Consider the following 24,194-nt stretch of genomic DNA (forward strand, 5'->3'; position numbering starts at 1 on the left):
GGGGTACTGTAGTGAGCACTATTCACTAATGAGGAAAGTCTGAGAGTACTGCAGTGAACAGCTGATTGGTGGGGGTGCAGAGTGTCAGACCCTCACTGATCAGATATTAACCACTTCATTACCGGAGTGTTTATCCCCCCTCCTTACCAGGCCTATTTTTCAGATGCATCAATAGGCCTGCATATTATAAGAAGTTCATCTTCATTCTGACAACATAAAAAGGTCAGTTTGGTCGGGCTTTGTTTTGGTGCTATACAAGATTTTTCTGGCAGTATGGTGCCATAGAAGCAGCAATAGTAAAATAGGCCACCAAAATCCAAAATACGCTCCAGTTTTTTTAAATCTTGCGGCAGGCCCAGCCAGTAGATAAATTACATAAATAGAGTCCATTTTTGGGGTACAAGTGTACGGTAAAGGTTTTAGAAATGTTTTGTCTTGAAATCTTTTGTGATAGAAAAAAAAATGGATAGGAAAGGAAAAATATTACATTTTTTTCATAATTTTCACAGATTTTCCTAAAATATATATATATATTTTTAATTATTATAGCCATCATCTAATGGCGCAAAAGATAAGTCTAAAGAAATCAGTGGCAGATATTCAATGCTTTCACACCAAAATCCACATGATTTGGTGCATATTTTGCCTTTGCAGATTTCAGCCAGATACACTGTGAATCTGCTGCGGACCTGCTTCATGGGGCTGTACCCAAGGTCAACCTGTTGGAGCCACTTTAAAGTGTATTCCCAGCATTGTTATAGGAAATGTGATCTTAGGTCCCATGCACACAACTGTATCCTTTTTGTGGTCCACAAATTGCAAGTTTGCAAAATACAGATGCTCTCTGTGTGCAAATTGACAAGGAAAAGCGATTTTTTTTTAGGCTGAAACATAAAATGTTGCAGGACTTTCTGAATGCTCTTTATTTACTGGTACAAAAACACCACAGCCAAATTCATTTGTGTGGGGACTGTAAAGTTGGATTTACACTGCCCTATTTTCTGGCAGGTTATCGGGAACGACCATTCGTGAATCTGTCCATCTAAATGGGCCACCAATGACCTGATGAACGAGCACACCGCTCATTCATTAATGTCGCGGCACAATTTTTATAATGATAGTCTATGGTGTCGCACTGCAACATGCGACATGCTGCGACTTCGAGATTGATTTTTCTGCGACTGTCGCGTCGCAGCATCTCGCAGTGCGACAGCATAGACTGCCATTATAAAAATTGTCGCGCGACATTGGTGTAACAAAATGTCATGTGACAAATGTTGCAGTGTAGTTGTGCCCTATCTGTCGTGCGACAAATGTCGTCGTGTAGACCTAGCCTAAGGCTACTTTCACACTCGCGTTTGGAGCGGATCCATTATGGATCTGCAAAGACGGATCCGCACCGATAATACAACCGCATGCATCCGTTCAGAACGGATCTGTTTGTATTATCTTTAACATTGCCAAAACAGATCCGTCTTGAACACCATTGAAAGTCAATGGGGGGTGGATCCGTTTTCTATTGTGCCATATTGTGTCAGTGAAAACTGATCCGTCCCCATTGACTTACATTGTGTGTCAGGACGGATCCGTTTGCCTCCGCATCATCAGGCGGACACCAAAATGTTGCAAGCAGCGTTTTAGTGTCTGCCCCCAGAGTAGAATCGAGGCGAAACGGAGGCAAACTGATGCATTCTGAGCGGATCCTTATCCATTCAGAATGCATTAGGGCAAAACTGATCCGTTTCGGACCGCTTGTGAGATCCCTGAGCAGATCTCACAAACGGAAACCAAAACGCCAGTGTGAAAGTAGCCTAATGCAAATGGATTTACTGACAGAGGTTCCTTAGAGCACTTACTATAAAATGCCTTTGAGCTTTCTGTTACTACATTGTAGCTGCCTTCAGTAAGTTTAGGAACATGACCGTGATAGAACAGCATAACACCATTGTAAATCTAGTTTAGTCTGGGCTATTGCAAATATATAATTTTACTGTGTTTTTCTAGACAAAGCTTTTCATTCAGGGAGAATCAATTACATATCTCATTTATCTTTTTTCCCCCTAAACTGTGGAGGTGGAGATAAAAGGAATGAGAGCATTAAAACTCACACATGGCTGTAATTTAAGATTATTTTTTTTTTTTTTACTTCATTGTCCGGAACAGTTGAAAGAAACCTTCAATGAAAGTTTATTAACTAGGCCAATGCCCCAGGCTATAAAGGATCATTTATTACTGGTTTTCTTGCCTTTCCCCTTGTAGTTTTTTACTAAAGCCAGTGTAAAATAATACTTCACAAAATTAAACCTTTGCCCTTCTGCATTATTAAGTCTGCTTTGATTAGATAAAGTAACAATTTATGATCCTTCACAAGGTTACACATTAAATGAATAATGTACTAGACGGCGTGTTCTCTGAGAATGCACTCTTGTTGTATGTAGTAAAACTGTTAAATGGGTTATCCCCTAAAAAAGTATTATTCTGCAATGAATAGGGCATTTTAAATAAAGCATTATTGCAATATACATGCAATATAAATGTTGTTTTTTATATACATTTTCCTCTTTGGTAGTGCCCCCTGTGTCTATCCTTCTGGCCCACCTTCTCCTGAATTCAGAAGTAGACTAATCTTCTCAGTAGGTTCCCTGCTCCCTTCAGTCCTCTCACTGCTGGCATAGATGAAGTGAGCCGGACACCTTTCATTCATTCATCCATCACTACTGCAAAATTCTTAGAAATATACAGCTATATCTCTCTAGGCCAGGGATCAGCAACCTTCGACACTCCAGCTATTCTGAAACTACAACAAGAGTCCTTCTTTCATTTCTGTGGGAGTTATAAGAACAGCTGAGTACCTGTGTATGCTGGGAGTTGTAGTTTCACAGCAGCTGGAGTGCCGAAGATTACTGACACCCAGCTCTGGGCAATGGAGAAGGAAACTGTGGGGACATTACATACCAGATGTATCTCTGGGGCCATGTGTGTGATACTACTTTCTATGCAGGGGATGAATTCTCTGAGACACAGGTGCTTCATGTAGTATACCCACAAAAAGGGGAAAAAAAAAGTCATCCAAAAAAGAGTTAAACCAGTCTTAAATTTGTGGGATAACCCCTTTTAGGGTACTATACACAACTTTGCACTGGCATTTTTTAGGGGGGCTGTAAAAAAAAAACCTGAATAACTGCATGCTATTTTTTAGAGCATTTTTGTATCTTTTGTGGCATTTTTATGGCATTTTTTTTTACAAACAGTGGGGGAGATTTATCAAACTGGTGTAAAGGAGCTGTGAAAAAGGAAAGGTGGAATCTGATTGGTTGCTACGGGCAGCTAAGCCAGTTCTACTTTATCCCAGTTGGATAAATCTCTCCCAGTGGGTTTAATCACCTTTTCATCTTGGCATTCTTTTCCCCTGTAGAGAAGTTGGTGTGAAAACGTCTGGAAAAACACCAAGAGCTCCACCATGCCGCATTTTTTGAAAGAAGCCAGAAAGACAAAAATGTCACCTAATGAACAAAAATGACAGTAGCAGCAAACAAATGTCCTGCATTTCATATCTCCCGTAGACCAGCTAACATTGAGCTGATATTTTTATATAAAAAAAACACCAAAAAACACAGCTGCTAAAACTGTAATTACAGAAAATGGCAACAAAAACAACCTAAGTCTAGCAAACTTCCATCTACCAACCTGTTCCTCACATTATGAAAAGCGGAGCAGCAGGATCACTGGTTAACAAAGACATATATAACCTAGTACAAGGCTATGTACTGCTTATAGAATCTGGCCTAGTCACAGGTATATCAAATCACAGAAATGCTTTCCTGAGCTACTGAATTATAAACTGGATATTATAATTCTAATCACCTCTGCTAACTGTGTGGCATGAACATGTTCACTGTACTACTGGGCATTCTCTAATTATGTAGTGTAAGTATAGAGAATCTCACTATAGGAGAGAAAAGTAATTAAATGGAGATGAACCTATACTAATATATACCATGGGGTTGCATAAACAGCAATTCCCTTATGTCTACTTATTATTGGAGTTCTTTACAAGGGAGAGTGCCTCAATAATAAATGTGCATCTTCGAAGGGAATTTTCTTTCATTGTAAATCCGTGCAAACTGTGAGCAGCTGTTTTTGGCAGCCTGTGTTGTGGTTATAGGGCAGTCGATAAAACAACCCTTGTCTGCTGATAAAGAAGCCATAGTGAATGTCAATATGTCGGACTTCTCCTGTTTATAAAGCGGTAGTAATATGGTCGGGTAAAGGACGGTAAACAAACATACCTAGGGTGAAACAAGGATGTCACGTCAGTACACAAGGAATAGCAAGGACGGGTCAGAGTACAAGCCGAGTGTCAAACCTGGAGGTCACGTAAGTACACAAGGGCAGGCGAGGTCGGGTCAGGAACAAAAGCCAAGGGTCAAAATCCAGAGTAGCAGAAGCACTGAGTAGTAGCAGTTAGGCACAGGACCAAAATCGCAGGCAACCTGTGGCCAGCAGGCTGCCTGTATAAATAGTGAAAGACTAAGGTCATGTGACGTGGCCACGTCACATGACCCGCTCACAGAAGCTGAGCACCGAGTGGCCAGCTCGGTGCTCAGCCTGATACTGTTGCCAGGGGAACGGAGGACGCCGACCGCACAGACAGCAGGAGTGCGGTCGGGTCCACTCTGCCCCCTGCTACCTGGGAGACGGGGACGCCGTGTGCATCGCCGCTCAGGGAGAGAGGCAGGACGCCAGCGGCGCAGCACAGGAAGATCGCGTTGCCGGCGCCCTGTGACACCTCCTCCAGGAAAATGTCTCTCTGGTCCCACCTGTTGGGGAAAGCCACCATGTGAGTTTTTCAACATGACTAAAGATATTGGGGGTCAATTATTAAGACCAGCGTTTTAGACGCCATTCTTAATAACCCCTATAGCTGACTGTGGATCCGCAGAAGTTATGAGGAGGTGTCGACCTCTACATAACTTCGGCGTATCCTGCGCCAGTTTAACTGTAAGCCAGCTTCCTTGCTGGTTTACATGTAGACCATTTTCTACGCCTAAAACAGGCGTAAAAAATCATGAATGGGATGGGACGCCTTCCCCTCCCACACCACGCCCACTTTTTTAGACCTGTTGTGAGCGGGAAATAGCCACAGATTGTGGCACAAATAATCTGTGCCAGAAATACGCCTAATATAGGCGTATTTTTGGATAGTAAATGACCCCCATTATTTCTGGCACGTAAATCTGGTAGTCTGTTCCGCTGAATCCTCATTATAGTGAATGGGGATCCAGCGGTGTGTGGTAGTGAGCAACTATGCTGGATATGGTAACACCATTAGTCTGTTCCTCTGCAGGAACAGACTACCAGATTTACGTGCCAGAGATGTGAACGTAGCTTAATCCAAACCAGAATCTCGTCCATAAATAAAAAAGACCAGCTACACGCTGCAATACCATGACAAATTGTACCAGTGAAAAGTAGCTCTTCATCTCTATTAGAAAATTAGTGTTTGTATAGTATCCAAATAATTAGTTAGAGTCAGACTGGTTCACCAGAGTAACAGAGGATCCTTTGGTTTGCACAGACTCTGATATAATTAGGGGCCCCATAGGTGCAGTAGAAGATTTTATGCTGACTTTGGAGCCAATGACTTGCCACTAGGGTCTATTTCTTTTAATATGACTCACAAACAACCAATTAGGTTAACCTATTATTGAGGATATGCCTTGAGTGTACAGTGATAATAAACATTATTAAAAAGTGGATGCACATACATTCTGGATAAATGTAGGGTGGGTCCTTATTACTCTAGACTAGAGGACCCAAGAAACCCCTGTCAGACACTGATATTCCTGTGGGCTTAATAAAGTCAATGTAATTTGAACAAAATCACTGAATCACTGTATTATAGTAGAAATTAACCTTGCTATTCATCCAATTGTTACACTTTTCCACAAAAAGACATATTAGTTCTAATATATGTAAATAATAATATATATATATATATATATTATATATATATATATATATATATATATATACACTGCTCATATATATATATATATATATATACACAGCTGAAGAAAAACCACCATATATATTAAAAGTATAGTAGCCATGAGTTGTTGCATTAGTCTGAAACATGTAGACCAGCTACAAGGGTGACAGGCCCTGAGTATTTTCTTGTACTTTTTAGTATTTGGGTTAAAGTTTGGAGTTTTTATGGTTTCCCACTGAGCACTGGACTTTTTTGGGATTCTAGACTTGCTCTCTAGTCTCTTGTGCACCAGATGTGGAACTCTGTAGAAAGGGGTGATCTGACTATTTATTGCTATATGTGTTAATTGTATACTGTATACATAAACTGATATATTACATGTAAAAGATAGTTATCTGCTAATTGCATTGTGCATCCTTTCTGCTCTGTCATAGTTTATGAGAAATGTCTAAATGATGACATACCCAAATTTAAGGGGCTAGTAAAGTCTAAACTCATGTATAATGCTCCCGACGATTACCTGGCTAGATCATGTGAGAGGTTGTACAGTCATGGCTTTTTCTGTATGTGCTGGAAGTGTGTGCTTTCAACAGAAAATATTGAGATGATTCATTGGCACTTTTTCTCATTAGTAATTAAAATGTCAGGTTTTGATACGCCTTGGCGGTCTGTCTGCTTTAATTTTCCTCTGGATCCAACCTGTTCTTGTTCTTTATATAACAAACCTCCTCTATGTTTTACATAACTATTTCAGATTTGCAGACTGCAGATGTAGCAAAGTTGAGTATGTCATATGTACCAAAGATGAAGTTGTCATGATTCCTTACATAGCAAAGTGTTTGGTTTTATGTAGGACTGCAGCTAAAGCTATTGCTTTACAATTCACTAATGCATCCTCAGTCCAAAATGTTATATAATAAATTCAGTTCTGCTACCTTTGCTTGTTTTTTTCAATCTTTTTTCACAATAAGTCTTATAACATAAGCTATTTGTAGGAGTCCAACTGCTGGAACCCCTGGAAAAAAAACTGTTAGCATTTCTATACTTCTGTGGATAAATTGTAGACCTATATAGCACCTATTAAAGTGAATAGACAGCCATGTAATCCATGACGGCGCTAATCCCCAAAGTAAGATCTGGTATATGTAGTGGCTCCCCATTGAGGTGTGCATTGGACCAGGCCCTTCATAATTGCCGTATGTCCTTAGTGGGCAGTAACTTTAATAATTGTTATGATTCAAATAACTTGGATTCATGTTTTAAATAGGTAATTGTAACAATAATATGATTGCGTAATTTGCGAAAGATCCATTAGTATTCCTTCTTTACATAATAAAAAGGATCTGCAATTTCTCTGGTTTTAAATAATATCAGCTTCAGAGAATTATTACTGAAACATTCATAGACTTAAACTGTAGATGAAAGCATACTTGTTGATTCAGCTAGCACTTTAGCACTGAAATTATTTTGGGTCATTCATTAAATGCCATATGTCCTTTATCATCAGTTTTTCCCTCTGTAAGCTCCATCTCTATCTTGTTAGTTTTCTATGAGCTCAGCTCCAGGAAGGCTAGAGACTAGCTGCTATATTGTCTCCCATACACAGCACACATAGAGAAGAGGAGATTATGCTTCCCTATCTATATCACACTCTTATAAGCTTCAGTCGCAAGGAGTACATTAATGAGCAGTGTGACTTTGAATCCGGCACTGGGGTGACATAGAAATTTTACTAGAGTCATTAGCAGTGTCTTTCTGTCTGTGTCTTTCATACTTTTTTTTGTCTCTTTCTCTCTTTCTCTTCAGCTGCTTACTCTTCCCCTCCCTCTCTATTGACTTTGCTGGTTAGCATGTAACCTCATTCCTCAGTCTCAGCTCTCAGGACAGATTTTAGTCATTAATTGAAAGTGAATGATAAGTGCAGGAGGCAGGAGAAGGAGAAGGAATGAGGCATTAGATATATATTACAGTTAGAAAGTATCTTATATTCACTTGTACTTTGATGTTGCAAAGTTTATGGAAGCAACAGTGTCTGTTTAAACTAATACATCTAAGAAAGATCAATTATCTAATATGCGGTCTTTATTGTATTCACTTCCAGAAATGCAATACTGTCCCTTTGCTAAAAAGCGTTGTTAGAGGGCACTGAAAACCCAACCATTGTCAGGGAGTCCAACAACAGGATGATGGCTTGACAGGGAAGCTGTGAGAAATTAAAATGTGAGAATTGCTGTTCATGTAATTTCCTAATATATAAGTTTAGGTTCTCCAAAGATCAATTTACATTTTAATGTTTCCTGTAATTTAAAATGCTATAAGATAGATCCTGTAGAGGTGATGAGGAGGTAAAGCCAGCTTCTAGTTGCTGATGTCCATGTTGGTGTTCATTTTGACTCATAGAATGATCTCCTCAGGGATTAAAACAATTGAGCATTTATGCTTGAAACTAACAAGACTGCTGCAATAACGCCATGATGTATTGTGTATATCAATATGGCTCTGGTAGCACTTAGAATACAAACAAGGTTTTTTAACGACACGCCACTACATTTCAGCTGTAGAATCAGTTTTATGCCATCTGCCTATCAGATGGTTTGTAACCAAGACTGCGTATTATTGCCACATGCCACATGTCTGACTTTCCTTTTTTTTGTATTTAGGTTGCTAACAATTTTCTACAAATTATTGTTGGGTATTTTTTTTTTTTTTAACACAAAATATAATTTATTTCCTCTAAAAACAGGTACAAAGTATGTATAAACACTATTACCAAAAAGCAATTACATTCATGAGCATATCTTCCTATATATTGCATTAATGTATATTAATATATTGTATAATAAAGGCTAGGTGCTGTGTCGGCATTTCATGCATGGCACTGTTTTGCCCATCCAGGCGGGCACGGGCAGTGGTTCACTCACTTTGGTGCTGCTGCTGCCTTAACTTGGTGGCCAGGTCTCACTGGGCCAGAGCCAGCCATCTGAGTCCTGTATTTCCTGTTGCAAGCCTCAGCCTGCGTCTGTTTTCTAGTACTCCTCTCTTGTCCCGTACAGCGAGCAGGCGCTCCTTGGCTCTTAAAGGGCCAGTGCGTGCACACACACCATAGACTTTACAAACAAATGGCTGGACACCTGTCAGTATTTAAGGCAGTCTGCCCATGTTTTGACCTATTCCCGATTTCCGACTCTGACCCTCTTGTTCCTGTCCTGACCTGCACTTTATTACCATATTGATTCTCCTTTGCCTGCCCTGACCTCAGGCCTGTTTCACTTATTCACATGAACTCTTCCTGCCTTGACCTCAACCTGTTACTGACTATGAGTTTGCCTGACCCCTCTGTGCTCCGTACTGGTGTCCCTAACCCCCATGGGTCAGCGTTCAACCACACCGGGACTATTTCAGGAGGGTGTGGCATGGTGGCTTCCATGTAGTGAAGTCCAGATCCCTGTATAGAGGTTAGAGATTGAATACCAGGGAACTACCATGTTTAGCCCAAGGTCAAACCTGTTGATTGACACACACACTAATTGTTACACAATGTTTTGCTTGGACAGTCCCTTTTCACAAGTCTTATTTTTGTCGGTTGAAGTAATTAAGGGGAGGTGCTGGAAACTCTCTCTCTATATTAGCTTAGTCTATATAATGTATATAGACTGAGTATAGCTAAACTGAATGGCAGTTGGTTCTCACCAAAATTAAATAAGGAAATTACATTGTGTTATTTTATGGGCATCTTCTGTTATTCTCTTCTTAAATATTTTTTGAGCTTCCCTACCAGTTTTACTATTTCCATTATTGAAATACCCCAACAAATGAGTTAATTTGCTACTAATGGGTTAATATCCATCATTAATTTTAATACTCTATTTCTATGTGATGTTTGTTATCGAAGAGCTGAAATGGGGATACCATTTAGTTTTTATGCCCTACTCAGCAGGAAGGGGCTGCCCCTCCCCCATCCCTGAGTTAGGAGCAAGTGAGTCAGGTCAAAACAGATTGTGGGAAGGGAAGCAGTTGTATGTGTGCAGAAGTGAGATCTGCTGTAAAAAAGCTTCATCCTTATATGCTATTCAACTGCCATCAACCTCTGAGAGAGAAAGAAGTAGAGAATGTATTGTGGGACCAAAGTGAAGTATTGGTGTTAAGGACAGACAGCTCTTATATAGCAACATACATTACTGCTGATGGAAAGAATATGTTGCCATGGGCACTCACCATTCTTTTACCACATATTAGCTAATAATTGGAGGATCTGCACCCCGCTGTGAGAATTTTAGTTCTTATTGTTAAGGTGCACCCTTTTGGTCTACTTTTGCACAACTTAAATCACGAGGGAGTCCTGCCTCGCACCCTTAAACCTCAGAACATCAAGAGAAACCCAGTTGCCATCTGGCAGGAGTTCCTAGAAAGCTCAAGGTGTGGCCTGAGGGAGCTTTGGAATTAGGACAGCCATTATGGACGACTACTACTATCTCGGCCACCACTACCACGCCCATACTTTTCTCCACTTTCCCCATGGACTTGCTGCACTGTTACATGTCACAATCATTAAATTTTATTAAAGTCACTGTTTAAAGTGTGACAGTTATTTCAGGTGATTTTCAGTGTTTTTGACCATTGTACATTATGATTTGTACCTGCATTATCGGCATTTCCCCTCTGCAGGCTTCATCTCTAATTGTCAAGTTCCTGAGCTCAGTTCCAGAGTGGGTAGAGATTAGCTACTTTGATGTCTCCCTTACACAGCACACATGGAAAAGAAGAGCTCATTCTCCCCTATCAGTGTGCAGTTTATACAGCAGTGCTGAACAGTGTAACTGTGAATTAAGTATTGGGGGTGAGATAAAAAACAAAAACAAAGATTGTCTCCCTCTCTCTCTTGAAGGAATACAGCCTACCTGTGTAGTACATTACATTCATTTCACCTTCTATTACATATTTTGCCAGAGTTTTCCATAACTGGACCCATAGAAATTAGCTGATTTTTTAACAGCCTTCAGTTTAAAAAGTGATTGCCTTTATACTTCATAAGGGGGTTATCTGGTTTCATGATTTTGATGACCTGTCCTCCGGATAGGTTATTAATGTTAGATCATTGGGGTCTCTCCTGGCACCTCCATCAATCAGCTGTTTGAAGTGTTCTTGTGAGGACTGCGTCATCTCAAGTGTTTACCTCTATGCCATCTACATTGTAGTGTTGTTGCCGTGTAGTTACAGCTTCCCTATTGGAGATGAAGCTGTAATTACACTACATCACCACTACAATGGGGACAGTGAGCAGGTCAACTTTGAACAGCTGATCAGTGGGGTTGCTGGAAGTAAGATCCCCACCAATCTGATATTGGTGACCTATCCTTGTACAGTACCTAATGTTAGCTCAGTTTTTGAAATACCTTGAAAAAGAATGAATAGACCAAAAAGTGTATTAATTTGAAATGATTGTGCTCAATCTATTGTGCTCACTCAAATTTTCTTGTATCTTTTTTGCCTTCAGTTTATCAAATGAAATCCTCTATCTATTATGCACAAATATATTCGTTAAAGCTCCTGCAAGAATGAGTGCTCGCCATTTCCTACCATGATTGACAGATCACTCACACAAGAGGCCTGTAAAAATATTATATGGAACTTAATATTTATTACCAGCCACATAAAAGTGAGTGGCATAAAGCAGAGTTCTGTATATTACTGAATCAGTCATGTATTCTGAGTTTTAATTTTTAACACAAAAACGCCATCTGGTATGACTATTCATTGGCCTGATCACCTGCTAAAGAACTGGTTAGGTGTATTAATGCAACAGAAATTTAATTGTCACTGTGGGAGAGCTGAACTAACCTAAAAATGGTTTTCTCAACCATGGCAGAATCTGCTTTAGTAGGATATTTAATTTTCTATGCTTACCTAAAGGCTTATTCAGAGACGCAATGTTCATGTCCTTGTGCTGTCCAAGTCTAGAAAGGTCAGAGACCTATTATAGACAGTGGGTCAGTTCACATGTCCAATTTTCCATCGGTCCAAACAGAGAAAAAAAATCAGCATGCACTTTTTCGGTCTGATCTTCATCAAGACATGCCTGTTCAAGTAAATTGGTGTGCAAGAGAAACAGACAGCCCACAGTCCATTGGAAAAAAAAAACTGCCATTTTTAGATGTGGGAACTAGCTCAAGTTTAGCATCACTCTTCTGAATGTTCAGTTAATCATTATGCCCATGCTTGCAATGCCTAAACACATATAGTTGAATCCTAATACGTTCCTTAATCTTTCCCAGGTCTGACAGCAGCGGCCGCAGCAGCTGCGGCTGCTACCAATGCGGCAATAGCTGAAGCAATGAAGGTTAAGAAAATCAAGTTGGAAGCTATGAGCAACTACCACAGCAGCAATACACAGCACGGTGCAGACTCTGACAATGGCGATCTCAGTTCAAGTGTTGGTAAGCATCAGTCAACTTTTTAAAATCACAGATAGATTATTGCAGATTTTTATAGTGACCCGCACTGAAATGATTGATATTGGGATTTTGCAAGTATAACTGCTTACAGAAAAAAATGTTCAAATCACAAATTAAGATTCAAATGAAACACTGGTAAGAAATATGATGAACATAATCTCCAGTACCTTTTAGAATGTTTCACTCTAGTGTATATGATTTAATTGTTTGTATTAGTTTAATGTGGACTAAATCTTATTAGTATATGATAACGGCTGCTCTATATTAACATTTTTATAGCTTTAAAGGGAACCTGTCACCTGGATTTTGGGTATAGATCTGAGGACATGCGCTGCTAGATGGCCGCTAGCACTTCCGCAATATCCAGTCCCCATAGCTCTGTGTGCTTTTATTGTGTCGAAAAAATGATTTTATAGATATGTAAATTAACCTTAGATGAGGTCCTGTCTCCTCCATGCTTGAGAGATGAGTCCAGCGTTCTCTGACTCTGAGCCCAGCCACGCCCACTGTGAAGGAGCCCAGCACCGCCCCGCATCCTCCGAATCTCCTCCTTGCTACCCGACGTCACAAAGCTAGAGCTTCGTAATCTCGCAATGCGTAAGCTAGCGCATGCGCAGTTTGTTCCCTGAGACTGATGCCAGCACAGGGAAGGAACACTATGCCGACACTGCGCATGCGCTAGCTCGCGCATTGCGAGATTACGGCGCTCTAGCTTTGTGACGTCAGGGAGCAAGGAGGAGATTTGGAGTATGCGGGGTGGTGCTGGGCTCTTTCACAGTGGGCGTGGCTGGGCTCCAGAAATGTTAGTAGCCTCATTTACATATACATAAAAAGCACACAGAGCTATGGGGAATGGATATTGCGGATGTACTAGCGGCGATCTAGCAGCCCATGTCCTCAGCTCTATACCCAAAATCCAGATGACAGGTTCCCTTTAAAGTTGGTCTTTCACTAGTTACTAAATCAAATGATCAATGTATGATATAATGATAAACAATATTTCCACTTCCTGTCATAATCAGATTTAGGCTGTATTTATACTATGGTTAGTTGCTGTATTTTTATGGCTATTATAGCGTAATCTGCAGCCATAAAAAATACCAGAACCCCAGTAGAAACCTATGGACCCTAAGTCATTGGGATACACCAGGATACATTGGGAATCATATCCATTTTGAAAACAGATCCATCCAAGTTTCATGGCTCCATTATGAACTGAAGCCATGGCTGTAGTCTGAACAGAGCCTTTTTGTTCACTCTTTGTCCAGCCATTTACAATTTTACAAAAACATCTTCCAGTTCCTGTGATTCATGGTCTTTCTGCTTCCTGATCCCTCTCAGCATTCCCTCTCAGCCAATCATTGGTTAAGGCGGGCCACCGCTATGGCCAATAATAGGCTGAATGGGCATTTCCTGATTATCAAAAAGTACTGGAAAGAGTAGACCAGTGGTGATTTGTAGGGAGGGGAGCGTCAAGGAATAATAAAGTAGGTACTGACTTACCATATTTTTTATTTCACATCATTTAAAAAAGAAAGGGACAAAAACCCCATTCATGATTTTACACTTTGAAATATCCTTTTATTCTTACAACAGATTTGCAAGCAGAGGAACATGGCTATGGTAATGGAACAAAACAAAAAGATTAATGTGTTTTCTTCTTTGCCACTAAGGCTACTTTCACACTAGCGTTTTCAATTTCGCTATTGAGATGTTTGATAGGATCTCGATAGCAGAAGAAAACGCTTCAGTTTTGTCCCCATTCATTGTCAATGGGGACTGAACTGAACGAAACGGAATGCAATAAAATGCATTCTGTTCCGTTTGGTTGCGCTCTCGTCGCGGACAGAATAACGCTGCAAGCAGCGTTTTTCTGTCCGCAGTGTGGTGCGGAACAAGATGGATCCATCCTCACACACAATGTAAGTCAGTGGGGATGTACCCTTTTTCTCTGACAGAATAGAAAACGGATCCGTCCCCATTGACTTTCAATAGTGTTCATGACGGATCCGTGTCTAGATAAGACATAATACAACCAGATCCGTTCATGACGGATGCATGAGATTGTATTATTGTAACAGAAGCGTTTTCGCTGATCCATGACGGATCCACAAAAACCGCTAGTGTGAAAGCCGCCTAAGATGGCAAACAATAGTCCCTGTTTTTTGGGTGCTCTAATGGCCAGTTTCTTAATAAAACACACAGGCCCTGATTTAAAATACTGTCACTCCGTAATTCTGGTGTCAAAAAGTCGCAAAAATAGGGCTTTTGTGACTTTTTGAACTTGCTTGTGCAGAATTTAAGCGATTGCGCAAAATTTTGTGACTTTTTGCATTTTTACACCACTCACTCCAGTTTTGTAATGTGGGTGGAAAAGTGAGTGTGGTTAGCTATGTTACTGAGTTTCACTCCAGATTTCTCATTGAGACTTTTTTTTAAAAAAGCCACAAAAAATTCACAATCTCACTCCAGGAGGAGGGTAGAGTAGGAAAACTGGAGTAGCTTCTCTTGACAGAAGTGTTAGGTTAAGGCCTTATTCACACGTCCGTTGTTTCTTTCCTGATCTGTTCCGTTTTTTGCGGAACAGATCTGGACCAGATCTGGACCCATTCATTTTCAATGGGTCCTGAAAAAAAACGGACAGCTCAATGTCTGATTTTTTTTCAGGACCCATTGAAAATGAATGGGTCCAGATCTGGTCCAGATCTGTTCCGCAAAAAACGGAACAGATCAGGAAAGAAACAACGGACGTGTGAATAAGGCCTTAAAGGGGTTTTCCCATCTTGCTAATTCATCCTTACCTGCTGCTAGCTCTGCTGTTCACTTCCTGGTTTCCTGCTTCTAAGGCTGGGCGGGCTTAGGCAGTTTGAGTGAAGGCCGGCAACGCCCCCTTATGACATCACACTGAGTGCTCGTTCATATGGATAGTATGAGTCATCAGTCTGGCAGCCTGCAATGTCTGTGAAGCCGATCCCTCCTGCTAGGGAATCATTACTCAGAGAGCCATGGGAAGTGAGCTAAGACAGTAACACGTGGCTGTCCTGCATTCTAATACAGTTTTACACACAAAATCTTAGTGTTATATTTTACAAACCCATTTTGTGTAGCAAAAACAATAATTCCATATTATACATTAGCCCAAAAGCATGTTAGCTTATAATCTGTGCTTTTGACTCCCATAAAACATGACCAACTCCCACTCACCAGCACTGATGCAGATTTGTTTCCATTACAGCTGTACTACAGTTTTGTATAAACCTTAGTCCATGTATCTGTATCGATGCATATACAGCTCAGCTACATCTGTCTTTACCAGTCCCCTAATATCACTTTGGCTGAATGGCTTCCTATACGGCTTTGCTACATCTTTATTCCACTCCCCCACTAGCACTGTGTCTGAAAAGCTTCATATACAGCTCTGCTACATCTGTCTTCCATTCCCCCACTAGTACTGTGTCTGAACAGCTTCATATACATCTCTGCTTCATCTGTCTATTTCTCTCTCCCACAGCACTGAGGCTGAACTGCCTCATATATAGCTCTGCTACATCTGTCTTCCATTCCCCCACTAGCACTGTGTCTGAAAAGCTTCATATACAGCTCTGCTACATCTGTCTTCCATTCCCCCACTAGTACTGTGTCTGAACAGCTCCATATACATCTCTGCTTCATCTGTCTATTTCTCTCTCCCACAGCACTGAGGCTGAACTGCCTCATATATAGCTATGCTACATCTGTCTTGCACTCCCCCACTAGTACTGTGTCTGAACAGCTTCATATACAGCTCTGCTTCATCTGTCTATTTCTCTCTCCTGCCAGCACTGTGGGGGAACTGCCTCCTCATATAAAGCTTTGCTACATCGGTCTTCCCTGAACCGCTCTATATACAGCTCTGCTACATCTGACTTCCACTCAACAATACCAGCACTGTGTTTGAATCACTTCATATACAGCTCTGCTACATCTGTCTTCCACTACCCCACTAGTACTGTGTCTGGACAGCTTCATATACAGCTCTGCTTCATCTGTCTGTTTCTCTCTCCCACGAGCACTGAGGCTGAACCGCCGCATATACAGCTCTGCTAAATCTGTCTATTACCCCCTTCCACCATTAGCACTGTGGCTGAACAGCTTTTTATACAGTTCTGCTACATCTGTCTATTTCTCTCTCGCACCAGCACTGTGGGGGAACTGCTATATCTGTATATTTCTATCTCCCATTAGCACTGTGTCTGAACAGCTTCATAAACAGCTCTGCTAAACCTGTCTATTCCCCTTTTCCGCCAGCAATATGACTTTTGCATTTCACTGCATATTCTTGCCATTCCATAGTGTCCTCCCCCAGTGTCCCGCCATTCCATAGTGCCCCCCCCAGCATCACTACATTCCATAGAATTGTCCCCAGCGTCCCTCCATTTCATAGATTTGTCCCCAACTTCCCTGCATTCCATAGTGTTCTCCCCCAGCATCACCCATTCCATAGAATTGTCCCCTGCGCCCATTTCATTGCATATTATTGTCTCCAGCGGCCATTTCACTGCATATTCTTGTCCACAGCATCCCGCCATTTCATAATGTCCCCCCCAGCGTCACTTCATTCCATAGAATTGTCCCCAGCGTCCCTCCATTCCATAGAATTGTCCCCAGCTTCCCTCCATTCCATAGTGTCCTCCCCCAGCGTCCCACCATTCCATAGTGTCCACCCTCCCCCAGCGTGTCTCCATTCCATAGAATTGTCCCCAGCGTCCCTCCATTCCATATAATTGTCCCCAGCATCCATTTCCTTGCATATTGTTGTCCCCAGTGGCCATTTCACTGCATATTGTCCTCCCCCAGCGTCCCTCCATTCCATAGAATTGTCCCCAGCGCCTATTTCACTGCATATTGTTGTCCCCAGTGGCCATTTCACTGCATATTGTCCTCCCCCAGCGTCTCTCCATTCCATAGAATTGTCCCCAGCGCCTATTTCACTGCATATTGTTGTCCCCAGTGGCCATTTCACTGCATATTGTCCTCCCCCAGCGTCTCTCCATTCCATAGAATTGTCCCCAGCGCCTATTTCACTGCATATTGTTGTCTCCAGTGCCCATTTGCCTGCATATTGCCCCCAGCGTCCATTTCACTGCATATTGTCCTCCCCCAGCGTCACTCTATTCCATAGAATTGTCCCTAGTGTCCCTCCATTCCATTGAATTGTCCCCAGCGCCCATTTCACTGCATATTGTTGTCCCCAGTGGCCAATTCCCTGCATATTGTTGTCCCCAGTGTCCATTTCACTGCGTATTCTTGTCCCCCGGCGGCCATTTCACATCATATTGTTGTCCCCAGCGGCCATTTCACTGCATGTTCTTGTCCCCTAGCAGCCAATTCCCTGCATATTCTTGTCCCCAGGGTCCATTTCACTGCATATTGTTGTCCCCCAACGGTCATTTCACTGCATATTGTTGTCCCCGGGGTCAATTTTACTGCCTATTAGTCTCCCCAGGGTCCATTTTCCAGAATATTATTGTCCCCAGGGTCCATTTTCCTACATATTGTTGTGCCCAACCTCCCTCCACTCTATAGAGTTCTACCCCTTTGATTGTTATAGCATATAAAATTGTTGGTGGTTTAGTGGATCAGGTATTTATGTGCTGCAGCCACTTACATAGGCTGTTGGTGCTCCGGGTCTCCAGGTCACGTCCTCTCTCTGCTGCTCTTACGGCCGTGCTGCATACAGAGCATGCTTGGCTCTGTATCAGACGTAGCCGTGAAGAAAGAAGAAATGCGCATGCGCGGCACCGTGCGCGCTCTTGTGGGAATGACCAGCCGTCTGGGTGAAAAGTAAGAGCAGTCTGCGCAAGCGCGGCCCATAGATATAGCCGTAGCGCAGCGGCCGTATCTATGGGTTGCCACATGTCAACAATGGGGTAAGAGGGAAGGGAATTTATCAAAATTGGTGCATTTTAAATAATACAAGCAAATTGCAAAAATGATCTATGGCATTAGTGTAAACTTCTCAAATATGATCTTGCAGATGGGAATACCCCTTTAAGGATAAGACAAATTTATCAAACAACATGAGCCATTTGATAAATGTGGTATCAAGTACTCCAACACAGACTGAAGCAAAACTGACTTCAAATGTTCCCCTCATGATAAATTCCCCCCACAGTTTTGACCTGACTGTGAAGCCGCTTTCACATCTGCGCTTAGTATTTCTGCTCTTCTGCTGTTATAGGGACAGAAGAGCTAAATTAACAGAAGTGCCAGATTCAGAACAAAACTGAAGCAAACGGAGCCTAACAGACCATGTTGACTATAATGGGATCCGTTTGCATGCTGGAATTCTCTCTCCACTATTTTACGGAGCTTCCAACGCAGATGTGAAAGCAGCCTAAGGGCTCATGCACAGGGCCGTTGCCCCGCAATACACGGGGCATCGGCCGCGTGCACCCTGCATCACGGATGCGGACCCTTTTGCTTGAATGGGTCTGCAAACCTGGAGATGCAGTGCGGAAACACGGATCGGAGCCCCACGGAAGCGCTATGGAGTGCTTCTGTGGTGTTTATGGCCGTGCATGCACAACTTTTTTTGCTGTGCGGACCGTCGGATGGGGTCAACTGAATGGGTCCGCGATCCGCATGCAGCTGCCCCACGGTTGGTGCCCGTGCATTGCAAACCGCAATTTGCGGTCTGCAGCACGGGCCCGGCCAGCACACGGTGGTGTACATGAGCCCTAAAACTGTTAGGATTGCAGTTTTTTTTGCATATTTGGGCTGATTTGATAAAGCTGGTGAGGTGCCAATATGAGACACCTCACGGCCTCTTTAATAGACCCTTATTCTTCAGAAGTGGCGAGGTTCCTTCTATGCCGATATATGCTGAAATAAGTGAACTTGTTACTGGCGAATTACAAAGGTCAAAATGTAGAGGGAGTCGCAGGCAGCCAAAGATGCAAATAGGTAATTATTTTATCTCCTACATTCCAATTTAAAATGATAACCTTGAGTTCAGATGCTTCTACCGACATTACCTTTCTGGGGGGAAGATGGGAAATAAAACATGGGATTTAGAAAAATAAAGCATTAATGGCCTGAGAGGAAAATAAAATATGGCCGTGACGCCTTATCCCCCTCACCCAGAATCAATTGGATTCTTTTAGTTTAATATTTACTTGCTAAGATGAGATGTTAGTCTGCTTGGTGATAAACAGTCTGCGGCTGGCATCTGAAGGTGACCTGTCAGTTCATATGGACAAATCTCCTGCTTACTGAAATGTACAAAATAAATCATTAAAGCAGGCAGGTGCTCATTCCTAGATTTAAATCACCATAGATTTATGATTTGAATTAATGCTTCATTTGGCCATTGAAATAGATGCTGACAAAATGATATGCAGTAGCTGAATCTTCCATACTGTTGCCATCCTAATATTGATTGCTGAGATGTCTGCAATCTCTTCTTTATATCAAGTAGTTTCTTGTGACAGGTTGCTCGAGATGGGCCATATTATTGATAAGACAATGCTGTTCATGGCATACACACAATTTTCCTGAACATTAATATAAATTGCTATATTTGTGTAGAAGGAAAGGAGGAGGTGAAGAAGAAAGTGAATGTAATATTTTAATAATAGGGGCAAATAGACACTTGGTTTAGTGAAGGCATAAATGTTCTTGAAGGTGCAATTGTGGCAAAGTCATTTGTTTTTCCCCTCTAAAAGGGCTCATGCACACGGACGTATAACATTTCCTTGTCCGTTCCGTTTTTACTGCAGGATTGTATACGGAACTATTCATTTCAATGGGTCCGGAAAAAAAAAAACTTCATTCTGTTTCCGTATGTCCGTGTTTCTGTTCCGCCAAAAAATAGAACATGTCCTATTATTGTCCGCATTACAGACAAGGATAGTAGTGTTCTATCAGGGGCCAGCTGCTCCGTTCCGCAAAATACGGAATGCACTTTTTGCGGACGGCAAAATACATACGGTCATGTGCATGAAGCAAAAGAGAGGTGATCATTTATAGGAAAGGTAAAGGCTAAAAGCAATTTGTTCAGACTGAGTTTAACCGCTTCAGGACTGGGCCATTTTCCAGTTTTGCGTTTCCATTTTTTTTTTTTTTACTCCTGACATTCCCGGAAACATAACTTTTTTTATTTTTCCATTTACATAGCTGTATGAGTGCTTGTTTTTTGCGGGACACTTTGCACTTTCTAATGACACCATTTAATATTGTGTATGATGTAGTGAAAGCTGGAGATGCATTCCAAATGGGGTGGAATTGGAAGAAAAAATGCAATTCTTCCACAGTTTTTTGGGTTTTGTTTTATGGCATTACCTATGCTGTAAAACTAACCTTTTACCTTCATTTTCTGGGTGGGTGCGGGAGATACCACAGTTGTATAGTTTAATACTTAAAGGGAGTCTTTCACGCAGATTCACCCTATTAACCTAATAACAGTGTTATGTCCACGGCATCCCCCCTATTAAAACGGTGCTTACCGTTAGTTCCTTGCTAGCATCGTTGTGGAGAAAAACACTTTTAATCCGCATGCAAATGAGTCTGTGAAGGTGCCCATGGGCGGTGTTACAACGGCCGGTGCCCAGGCCCCTGGGTCATTTTCATACAAAGGCACTCCCCCTCCGCCACGTCTGCCCGCCCTTAGTCTCTGTTCTAACCTCCCTCCTCCCGTCCGTAATCCCGCGCATGCGCACGCTAAACTGCGATGCCCCGGCCCGACAGTGCTCATTCAATGTGCACGCGCCGATATTGCGTTCATCGGCGCATGTGCGGGATTACGGACGGGAGGAGGGAGGTTAGAACAGAGACTAAGGGCGGGCAGACGCGGCGGAGGGGGAGTGCCTTCGTATGAAAATGACCCAGGGGCGTGGGCACCGGCCGTTGTAACACCGCCCATGGGCACCTTCACAGACTCATTTGCATGCAAATTAAAAGTGTTTTTCTCCACAACGATGCTAGCAAGGAATAAACGGTAAGCACCGTTTTAATAGGGGGGATGCCGTGGACATAACACTGTTATTAGGTTAGTAGGGTGAATCCGCGTGAAAGACTCCCTTTAAAAAAAAACTTTAAAAAAATTTGATTTTTGCTTTGCCATATTCTGACCCTCATAACTTTTTTACAGTTAGGTTTATGGAGTTGTGTGAGAGCTCATTTTTTGCAGGGTGATCTGTACTTTTTAAAAATGCCATTTTGGGGTGTGCATAACTTTTTGATCACTTTCTATTCAATTTCTTTGTTTGAGGTGAAGCAATGAAAAAATTATCTATTGGCCATTTTGATTCTTTTGCGTTACAGCGCTCACGTGTATATGTTAATAGTACAGACTTTATTATTTGGAAAGCAGAGTGATTAGAATTTTTATATTTTATTTTTAAAAACTTTAATATGCATTTGCAATCTTCAGATTGGTTCTTCTTTAGACTGCTATGAATTTGTCATTGCAGTGTATGGGCGGTTCGCTTTGTTATTATGGAGCCCTGCTTCCTGCAGGCCACCGTATAAACTGCAGCTGTAATAGCCTGGAACCCTTCAGAGAGACCCAGGCTATTACAGAGAGACTGGGGTCGCGCTCACCATTGACCACAATCCCAAATGGGTGAGTTTGAATATTGGTATTAGTTTTTTATACTCTGGTCTGGACACAGTTATTACTATTTATTCCTGGCACTATTTGTAGCCTCCCAGTGTATGTAGTCCAGACCATGCATTTTTATATATAAACCTTTCCATATTCATCTCCATTTGTAAATTATGTGGTCTCTGGAGGATGCTTTTTCTGCCACCTCTCCTTGCATCAGGTGATTTAAAAAAATTATAATTGTACTCCTGTGATTTAGGTGTTTCTTAGTGCTTGGCCTGTTTGGTCTTTTTTGTTTATTACAGAGAGACTGAATGGCTTTCCTGATCCCCGCATGGGGAAGCCACTCATACCCCGGTGCGCAGCGCTCCAGGGGGAAAGCAGCCTCAGATGCCATGGTTATTGCTGATTGCAGAAATCAACTCCGGGTGTCTGCTGTTTAAAACAGCAGAAACCCGGCAGCTATGGCGCCTGCTCTGCTCGCAAGCTGTGCAAGCAGGCGCCATTCTTACATCCCAGACTTGTGCTTTACAGGTACAGTGGGGCTCCTGAAGGGGTTAAGGTCTGGGGTATCTGCCAGAAGGCCCTTCATTAGGCCCTAGGCTTTCATAGCATCTGATCAGAGCCCAGCAATTTCACAGGGCGTGATCCAGTAAGAGGACGGAGAGAATCCCCTCGTCTGTCTAACCCCTCAGTTGTCACGGTTGCTATTGAAAATTTCATCTGAGGTTTGAAATGACCAGGAGAGGCTCAACACGTTAGCCTGGTCTATACATTTACACTGCACCAATGACATACAGTTACATTTTGGTGCGTATAGAACTTAATATTAAAACACCTAGTGAATTTTACCTAGTAAAAGGTGTACTGCACACTGGTGAGACACCCTTCAGTACACCTTCACTTTCTGTGTACTTGCCGGCTTCATGATACCTGCCGTCCCAAGAAACACATTTGTTTGTAGTTTAGCCTACTTATTCCCATTTATATGTTCCAACACACAGAGCAATGATGGGAATGAACCATTCATCTCCAATTTTTCCCTGTCATTCAACTGCAGTACAGCTGCATTTACTAGCAGTAATCATCCCCTCTGTATGAGGATGAACAATCACAACTGCGATCATTTATTCCCACACAAGCCTGCATGAAAATTGTGATAGCCCAATTAACAAGCTTAATCGGTAGCACTTTTACACAGGCAGATCATCGCTATTGAGTGTTCCTACTAAAGCTTCTTAGCAATGATTTGGATGACCCTCTGACTATCTAATACAGCCCTTAGGCAACCAAAAATATCCTACCTTTTAATCCCCATTTACAGTCTTTAAACAATTACATTTACCTATTAGCACCCATTTAAAGCAATATTTTGATGGGAAAAGCATAATATTATGATCTAGTGATTCTAATCTAGGTACAAAGAAGCAGATACAACTAGTTACCAAAAATATGGAGGTTAAACAGATTTTCAAAGGAGAGTATTTTCCATTTATTAATATGTGACCCAAAGAACATCAACAATAGTAAATGGCTTCACTACAAGGAAATGAGTTCATACTTTTTCAAAATCTGATCTCAAAACAGATTCCCCAAGTAAATCTCATTGTTTAACCTACATGCATACAAAACTGTTATTATTTCTTAAGGAAATGAATCAGTCATGAAGACATTGAAGCTGTGTGCCTTAAAAACATAGGAAACACAAGCCATCATAATTCTCTGGCATAATAAACAATCTCAGAATACAGTGAAATGTATTGAAGTGCATGCTTATGTCTTATGATCCCGACGGGAACACCTAACACATTTCTCGGCTAACGTTCTCAGTTGAACTAAAGGTGCTGATATTATGTAAATGTTTGATGATTATTGACTACTTCTTGTAGCTGTGTACATTATAAAAATCCACAGTGAGAATGTCTCTAAGTCGGTTTCGGTGACATTCGCAAAGTTCATGGCTTCTAATATACACTTCAACAAGGAGGGTGGCATTGGCCACAAGAGGAGGCATTTTTCATAATAATAAAAAAATACTTGCTCTATCAAGAGGGATGCTGGAGTGGAATGCTGAATTAACTAAATATTTTTAACATTCCTTTAATGTTCAACATAGGAAAGGTAACTGGTTCTGTTTAATATGATAGCAGGTATCTTTATGGAT

At 41.6% G+C, this 24,194-nt stretch overlaps 1 protein-coding gene across 9 annotated transcripts in view; it reads left to right on the plus strand.

Moving 5' to 3' along the window:
• Window positions 1-24,194, plus strand: part of DACH1 (dachshund family transcription factor 1) — a 395,668-nt gene that overhangs the window by 180,499 nt on the left and 190,975 nt on the right. For all 9 annotated transcript variants that reach the window (XM_040425367.1, XM_040425366.1, XM_040425368.1 and 6 more), the window contains exon 3: window positions 12,265-12,426. In XM_040425367.1, the coding sequence (XP_040281301.1) occupies window positions 12,265-12,426 (162 nt within the window). The remainder of the gene's footprint in view (window positions 1-12,264; window positions 12,427-24,194) is intronic.

Source organism: Bufo bufo, chromosome 3 (assembly GCF_905171765.1).
Source record: "Bufo bufo chromosome 3, aBufBuf1.1, whole genome shotgun sequence".
NCBI lineage: Eukaryota > Metazoa > Chordata > Amphibia > Anura > Bufonidae > Bufo > Bufo bufo.